The sequence below is a fragment of the Dendropsophus ebraccatus genome, chromosome 1, assembly GCF_027789765.1.
Source record: "Dendropsophus ebraccatus isolate aDenEbr1 chromosome 1, aDenEbr1.pat, whole genome shotgun sequence".
Lineage (NCBI taxonomy): Eukaryota > Metazoa > Chordata > Amphibia > Anura > Hylidae > Dendropsophus > Dendropsophus ebraccatus.
This window is the reverse complement of record NC_091454.1, coordinates 200,642,011-200,651,167: the sequence shown is the minus strand read 5'-3', so window position 1 is coordinate 200,651,167 and position 9,157 is coordinate 200,642,011. Positions and strand designations below refer to the sequence as shown.

Genomic DNA, 9,157 nt, shown 5'->3' with positions numbered 1-9,157 from the left:
AAAACATGGAAATTAGATGTGAACATTTGTAAACAGGAAAAGTTGCTATCTGTGATTTACAGTGCTGTACTTCCAATGCCAGGCCAAGATTATATAACAGCTATAAGAAAATTGTTTAGTTGTGTGGTCCTATCTGAACAAAAAGGAAACATTGCAAGCCAGGTATATTGGGTAGGGGTATTCCCTTCCCAGCTAACAAAGTTCAACTTGTTGTCTCCTTCTCCTAATATGCTTCCCATTGTTGACAGTTCATTGTCCAGGTTACCAACCACCGCTCTGCTCCAAAAGCAGTCGCCTGGCTAGAGTATGAACACAGCCAGATGACTGCTTTTAGAGCAGAGTGCTGGTTGGTAACCTAGACAACAAGTTGTCAACAATGAGAGAGAGTATATCAGGAGAAGGCCTGTTTGGATGTATTTGCAAAAACATTTAATTTGATAAGTCCTACAAGTTGAAGCCTGTGCCACAAAATGTGTAAAAGAATATTACACAAAATTATATTTCTTTTAAATAAAGTAATATTACAAAGTTATACATCATTATTGTGGCAATGTTTTTTTTTTTTTTTTTTTTCAGGAATACCACTTTAATTTTTGTGAAGACTAATAGAATCAATACAAATAAACTTATGACACCTTTATTTACATCCAGTGTTATAACAATCTTCAGTTATTAAAAGAGAAACACAAAAAAGGTGGCGCTATTTCTTAAAAGTTCAAGATAGTAAATGTGGTCACTTCACCAGCTAAGTACCTATGCTTTGATGCCTGGTCCCTGCTTGTTAAATCATCACCACTCCCCTACACTGCACAGGTGACTCTACTGATCAGCTTCACCCAGGCTCCTGGCCTATAATACACCTGCACTTTTGTATTCTAATGTTTCTCTTCTTATCATTCAGAGATGCTAACCAATGCACTGATGCCAGGTCAGGTCTACTTCTTACAGCATATAGGCCAATAGCACTGGTCATCGTACTGGTCAGTATGAGGCTATGCTCTCCAAACATCTTTTTAAAAAAAAGATGGACATCATTAAAGGAGAAGTTTGGGGAATTTTTTTTTATTAAAGTACTGTATTGCCCCCTAAAAATCACCAATATATATTTATTACGGGAAAGGCTTATAAAGTGCTTTTTTTGCACTTACTACTGCATCAAGGCTTCACTTCCTGGATAACATGGTGATGTCACTTCCTGGATAACATGGTGATGTCACTTCATGGATAAAATGGGGATGTCACAACTTGACTCCCAAAGCTGTGCGGCTGTGGCTGCTGGAGAGGATGATGGCAGGGGGATACTGAGGGACACAGGGCACTGGAGGGACACTGAGCATCCCTCTGCCATCATCCTCTCCAGCAGCCACAGCCCGCACAGCTCTGGGAGTCGGGCTGTGACATCACCATGTCATCCAGGAAGTGACATCCCCATTTTATCCCGGAAGTGAAGCCTTGATGCAGAAGTGCAGGGGGAAAAGCATTTTATGTGCAGTTCCCGTAATAAGTGTATATTGGTGATTTGTATAACTTTTGGGGGGCAATACAATACTTTTAATAAAAGTTTTTGCTGGACTTCTCCTTTAATAATCATGATCAATGAAGGGGTAGTCCACCCACAATCTTTTTTAGCATGTTAAATAGCTCATCTGTAGCTCCATGTATTGCTCAAAGCAACTAATTACCTGTTCTGAGCTGTTTGGGGGCTATTTCTCCTGACTCACCCCCTCTGGGTGTAAAAAATGAGCTAAACAGAGTCCTTTCCATCTCACTCCTTACTCCTGGTCCCCACCTTTTGAGACATAGATCACGTGTCCTCCCTCTCCTCATCGGGCTGGGTTGGCAATTATAACCCTGCCCACTGAAGAGACGGAGGACACATCACCCACTGTACCTCAAGCAAGTCTCCCCTTCCTGTCAGCTGCCAGCGCATCCCCCTCAGGCTTTTCCCCTGTACCCACCTTTCCTATTTCCACCTAATACCCTCTTCTGTATCCCTCTCCCCTAGAGGAACAGAAAGAGGGATCTGTGTCTTACATCTGCGGTCTACCTTCCCGGTTGGAGACTGGGCTTCCCTGATGTAGGCCATCCCGGTGATCAGCTCTGCTATATCATGTGGAGATAAGCTCTACTACGTCTGCCCAAAAAAACCTGTCCTGAGTTTACTGTGCAATAGTAATGACAGCACCAAGCAGGAAAAAAGCAAAGGTGGGTACGTGAACGTGGACCAACTAGGGAGAAGCACTGCATGATGGGAAATGTAGTTTCCAGGTTGTTACCATCTTAGATATAGACTGGCTTTTAGAAAAACTTGTAACTCAGGATTAGGCTCATTTACTTTTTTAGCTCTTGGATTACCCCTTTAATCACATCAGTTTTTTTTTTTTTAAAAACAGGCATTTTCATGTAAAAAAGGCAACGTAAGAACATAGCACAAGGCTGTCTTCTTATTCTACAGGCTCGGAGACAAGAGTCCTGCCTTTGTTAAAGAGACCATAGACAGTCTTGAAGGCTCACATTTTGGCCATCATCTTTTTCTGTTAGCCATTACAATGTTTTAGTTACTAAAAAATCCCAATTTTTTAAAGCATAAATAAAGAAATGTATAAATTGGTGAACATGGTACATAGAATTGTATTTCCCTATGTTATACTTTAAGTCTCGGTAGTTATACCCCCCCTGATCTGTAGTGTGTGGTAGCATGATTCTCTTTCTTGCTGGCCGTGATGTTTGTCCAATTGTGAGAGACAGGTCCCTCGACTTGTAATGGAGTCATTCTCTGCAATTGGAGGGAGATGGCGGCTACCACATCCCCCTGGTTACATCTACAGATTAATAGAGGTCTGAATACTCAGACTACAACCGATAAAAACATTGGATGTGTCCTCCAGGAACATTTCAGAATTCAATTTAATTTATAAAAAAAAATTATTAGCTATAAATTCTATAAAATAGCTAATTATTTCAAAATAAAGGCAACTACTTGTTGTGCTATTATTTATCCTCTCAATGGGCCTAAATCCCAAATGACATTAACAATATGAAATAGACTCTCTCAGGCCAGGAACGAAAGCCAAAGGGAACTGACTGGAGACCTTGGCGAAATTTCAATCCTTTAAAATCAACCTGGAAATTTTGTTGGATGTTTCTCCTTTACAGGCAGTGATTTTTCTACATATTATTACTTATTTTTATGGCACCATCACTATCCATAATGGTTTACACAGCATAACATTTGGGTAATATCTTAAGATAATTAGAGAAGACTGTGTTGTGGACAAGTGGGCAAGTTTAACGATGTTATAAGATACAGGTGAGACAACAGTCTTTCTCAGCTTATAGTCGGTGAAGTATAGGAATAGAAAGAAGGGAGCAGAGGATAGAGTTAGGCTGCGTTTACACAGAACGATTATCGTTTGAATTTTCGCGATAACGATCGCATGTTAGCGATAATCGGCTTGTGTAAACACAGCGAACGATCAATCGACGAGCGAGAAATCATTCATTTTGATCTTTCAACATGTTATCAAATCGTCGTTGGTCGCAAATCGCAAATCGATTTGTGTAAACAGTTTTTCCCCGATTCATCTTATGTGTGAGATGGGCTTAAACAATCTTAAAAACGATCGCAATAATAATTTTTCCAAACCTTATATCTTTCCGTCTAAATGCTGATCGTTATAAAAAAAACACATAGTTATTTCAAAATCGCTAATTGTTCGATTGGGCGAATTATTGCTCCTTGTAAACGCAGCATTAGGCTATGTTCACACGGCGTATGAGACCGGGTCACTGAACGGCCGGTCTCTGAAAAGATTATACCCGCCGTAATGCAGTACCGGCCGGATGATCTTTCCAGCCGCAGTGTTCTGATGTGGGCGCAGCCGGAGCCACTCGCTTCATTGTGTGAACTGACAGGTCTTTCTGTGGCCGCAATTTACTGAATTGCGGCTGCAGAAAAATCACATCAGTTGTTTGCGGCGCCGCATAGGATCCCAGCCAGAGCATATTCTATGTGTATATGCTCCAGACGGGATCCCATAGAAGAATAGGCAGTGTTCCACACCGTACAAAGTACAGCCATTGTTGCAGATGGCAACAATGGCCGTACTTTGACGCTGTATGAACATAGCCTGAGGCTGGTTTCACATTGTGTCTTTGCTGTCTGTTTAACTGATCCATTTAATGGAAAATATGGATGAAAAAAATGGATAAAAAAATGATATATTTGGCTATGTTCCCTCAATGTTTTTTCTTGTCCGTTTTAATTTTTTAAAATGATGTCCGTCATTTTGAATCCACAATTATGTCCGTTATTTTGAGGATTGGGCGCCCATCAGTGTAATAACAGCTGCTGGTAGATTATTCTAGTTCCAGTGGACCAGTTGGCCTTTGATTGGTTTTTAATTGAAAAGTCCATTTAAATTTAATAGTAAAAAATAGTGAAAAAAGAAAAACTATGTGTGAGCAACAAAAAAAATAACGTCCTCTGGAAGTCCATGCAGCCCTTACTGCCCGATAATCAGGCCATGTAATAGGTCCAGTAAACGAGCGCCGGTCTAGCAGATCAGCTGTACACCTACAGTGAACTGACACTGCTAAGCCTCAGTGTCCTACATGAGAACTGTCACCATAAAACATTTAGATGCCACTGCCATTAAACAATACTTTTTGTGACTGTTTCTTTAAAAGGTAAACCCTTGGCCATCCTCTCACACGCCTGCCTTATATATAAATTTTCATGAAGATGTCATTTTTGTCCGCACTCCAATATGAATGACTGTATGAATGCTAGCTCTGAAAATGAATTTTATATCGTCGCCTTCTCGTTGTCTTCAGTAAAACAACATTGGCTATTTTTAGGGTTATTGACGATTTATCTGATGGCTTTATTGGGCAATTTGTTAATTATTATTCTTGTATGTTTGACACCAAAATTACACACCCCGATGTATTTCTTCTTGTGTAACCTGGCCATTGTAGATCTCATATCCACTTCTACTTGTATTTGTAAGCTTCTTGCTATCACAATGACCCAGGATCACGGGATCACCTTTCTCTGGTGTATGATCCAGATGTTTTTTTTCATCCTGTGTGCTAATGGTGAAATTTTCATACTTACCTCAATGGCTTATGACCGCTACGTGGCGATATGTAAGCCCTTACAATATTTCTCGATAATGAGAAAGAAGGTGTGCATTATAATGGCGGCCATCTCTTGGATAGCTGCCACCTCCAATGCTCTAGCACACACAGTACTTACCTCCATATTACAGTTCTGTAAGTCACATGATATCAATAATTTCTTCTGTGACCTGTATTCAGTGATCGGTCTCTCCTCGACGGACATCACAAGCAGGAAGGTTTTTACCTTCTGTGAAGTTGTCCTCATTACGATTCTACAATTCCTCCTCACTATAGTCTCTTACATCTTCATCTTCTCTACCGTAGTGAGGATCAGTTCTTCAGCGGGACAGATGAAAGCGTTATGTAGCTGCACCTCCCACCTCATCACAGTCATATTATTCTATGGACCTCTTATGTTCTTGTACATGAAACCTGAAGCTTCTAAAGAACTAGACATGTTGCTTTCGATGCTCTATACCGTTGCTGTTCCAACGTTAAATCCTCTGGTCTACAGTTTGAGAAATAAAGAAGTTCGAGAGGCTTTTCTAACATTCATTAAAGAAATAAAGCTAAATGTCTATGAATTTTTAATATTTGGATGAGAAGATACTACTTATCCATGGATAATGTAATGTAACTGGACAAAATAATACAGCGGTACCTCGGTTCTCAAACTGCTCCAAATTCGAACAATTTGGTTCCCAAACAATATTTTTAAGAAAGTTTGTTTCAGAAGTCAAATGCTTGCTTGGCTCTCAACACTTTTCTGGCACTTGGTCTTGAAGTCCTGAGTAAAACCACTCGGCAACACATGGCAGATCATACAGAGAGACACTAATATGTGCAGGTGCTGTGGCGTCACTGTGTGGCTGTGCTCCTTTGTGTTCTCTGTTATTTGTTACCTGCTTGAGCCTTCTCCTCCAGTCCTCACTTCTACTGTATTGTCTGTACCGGCTGGCTCCTCCTGCTGACACCATGCACCTGCATTATAACAATGGGGTGTGAGGGTCCCTGTGTGCACTTTTTTTTTTACATGTATAGTATTTTACTGTAGTGATTAAGTTGTACATTGTTAATAAAAAAAAGTACATACAAGGTACATTGGTGGATGCTGGAACCAATAAATACATTTACATCACTACTTATGGGAAAAAATTGCTCGGTTCTTAACCAGCCTGCCAGAACGGATTGTGGTTGAGAACAGAGGTACCAATTGTATTTTATAAAAGGTATGAGATCAGCTATGGTGGTGTTTTCCCTTATGTGATGTGGGTGCTGCACAGTCATATACATCTTGTTAAACATTTGTGCAGGAAACAAACAAGGCTTAACTGGTTGTAACAATTGGGCTCTAGTTGTTTTTTTTTTAAAGGGCTGGAAATTGGGGAATAATATGATTAGGAGCCATAAGAAATTTTAAATGTATTTACCAGATTTTTTTTTATTCATAAAACTCACCAGAGATTTTACCAAAACACTTGGGTTGTTCATGGCTACAATTTAGTATCTCATTCTAATTAATGGGAATCCCATCTTGATTTTTTCCCTCCCATACTGAATACGTTTTTGTCCTGGTGCATTACGGAAGATTCTTTTCTAAGATAAATACTGAAGAATCTTATTTTTCAAAAGGTGTTTTCCATGTGTCGGGGGTGTTTCTATCCTGTCTTTAGCCTTTCATTACAATACATTACTTAAAGAAGACTAATCATGTTATTGCATAGGCATGTTGACTTTTCTTGAGTGTACCTGGCTTGCTCTGGAAAAAATTATTGTTGGCCTATTTGTAGGAACTAATCGACAAGGTCCTAGCACCTGGCGCCTGATCGCATTGTAAACAATACACATCTTGGTGCTGTAAAGCTATTTTGCAAGTCAGCAACACCTGGCGACTGGCTACTGATGGACTTTCCTGTGGATAGGCCATCAATATTCTTTCCCCACAAACATCACACACATACATTTACAATGCTGTGTGATCCGGCATCTTTAGTAAAACTGTTCTTAATTCTGGGCTCACAGTCTCACAGAAGGGGGTCAGCTTTTGCCCTACTCGCTTTCCGCTGCTGTATCTTTAGGCTGCTGCCTTGGCTCCTCCATAGTGATTGACAGCCAAAGGAGGGGAGCAGTGGCCTAAAGATTCAGCGTTAAAAAAATGAGTAGGGTGGGAGCTGAAATTGTCACGGACCTGTCCCACTGTTGTTTGTACCAAACATACCAAATCACACAGCATCACTGTAGGTTTGTATGCAATGCTCGTGTGATGGGTATCAAAAAACTGACAGCACAGATATATGCACATCCAAGCTATCAATTTCCGTTTAAGTTTTGGCTCTTTGCACAGATGCTTTAAGTGTAATAATTTCAAAATTCTAATTTACATTTTAGTGATATAATGTAGTGCAGAGTTCGTTTTTTAATTTGAAAAAAATAACAATAAATATTTACACAAAAATCATATCCGCCATTGGCCATCTAATCCCAGTCTCATAGAGGTGATCTGCACAGGAAGTATTGCAATTACTGTATATCTATGTACATATTCTTGAAGATTTCACATTTCTTTCCGCAGGCCAACAACATGAAGGACTGTATGAATGCTAGCTCCGAAAATGCATTTTCTATTGTCGCCAGTGCAACAACTTTTCCTACTTTTAAGGTTATTGATCATTTATCTGGTGGCTTTTTTAGGGAACTCAACCATTTTTATTCTTATATGTTTGGTTCCAAAATTACACACCCCAATGTATTTCTTCTTAAGTAATCTTGCCATTGTAGATATTGCATCCACTTCTACTTGTATCCCTAAGCTTTTTGCTATCACACTGACCCAAGATCATGAGATCTCATTTAGTTGCTGTATGGCCCAGATTGTCTTCTTCCTCCTATGTGGGGGTGGGGAAATGTTCGTACTGACATCAATGGCCTATGACCGCTATGTGGCAATATGTAAGCCCTTACAATACTATGCAATAATGAGAAGAACCGTGTACATGGTAATGGCGGCCATTTCTTGGATAGCTGCTATTGTAAGTGCTCTACTACACGCAGTACTTACCTCCATATTACAATTCTGTTATTCACATGATATCAATAATTTCTACTGTGATCTCAAGACAGTGATTTCTCTTTCTTCTACAGATATTACAAGCAGGAAGGTTTTTATGTTTGCCGAAATTGTCCTTTTTTCCCTTGTGCTATTCTTGCTTACTATAATTTCTTATATTTTTATCTTCCGCACCATACTGCGCATGCGTACTACCACAGGACAGATGAAAGCTTTCTCCAGCTGCACCTCCCACCTCATCACAGTCATATTATTCTATGGACCTCTTATGTTCTTGTACCTGAAGCCTCAATCTAAAGCTTCTAAACAACAGGACATGTTACTGTCCATGCTCTATACTGTTGCCGTTCCGATGTTAAATCCTCTGGTGTACAGTCTAAGGAATAAAGAAGTTCGGGAGGCGATTCTAACATTATTAAAGAAATAAAAGTAAAGGTCTATTGACTATAATTGTTTGATTGACACAACAGGCAGAACCTAACCAATTATTTATTACCAGTAGAGATGAGCGAACCGGGTTCGGGTTCGAGTCGACCCGAACCCGAACGTTCGGCATTTGATTAGCTGGGGCTGCTGAACTTGGATAAAGCTCTAAGGTTGTCTGGAAAACATGGATACAGCCAATGACTATATCCATGTTTTCCACATAGCCTTAGGGCTTTATCCAACTTCAGCAGCTACAGCTAATCAAATGCCGAACGTTCGGGTTCGGATGGACTCGAGCATGCTCCAGGTTCGCTCATCTCTAATTACCAGTTTGGACATTTTAAGTCTACCTGTCCCAAAGTATGGACGCGGAACGGCGTGCAATCCTTTTGCTGCCAGAATTTAAGGTATCCATGGGGGACTATAATGCCGGGTCCATACTGCGTGCAGCACATTCTAATCCGATAGGGGTTTACACATTTTTGACCCACTGTAGTTGTCTACATGGATATCCAGATTTCAGGCTGTAAATCTCTGCGT

The 9,157-nt window shown here is 40.1% G+C and overlaps 1 protein-coding gene across 1 annotated transcript; it reads left to right on the top strand.

The window, feature by feature from the left end:
* Nucleotides 1–4,781: 4,781 nt before the first annotated feature.
* On the top strand, nt 4,782–5,726 carry LOC138783968 (olfactory receptor 1J4-like). The gene has a single exon (XM_069959345.1). It carries the CDS (start codon nt 4,782–4,784, stop codon nt 5,724–5,726), a length of 945 nt encoding a protein of 314 aa, XP_069815446.1.
* The last annotated feature ends 3,431 nt before the right edge of the window (nt 5,727–9,157 follow it).

Bases quoted from the DNA above. Each gene is read 5' to 3' on its own strand.
- LOC138783968 (XM_069959345.1), top strand. From the start codon at position 4,782: ATGAATGCTAGCTCTGAAAATGAATTTTATATCGTCGCCTTCTCGTTG.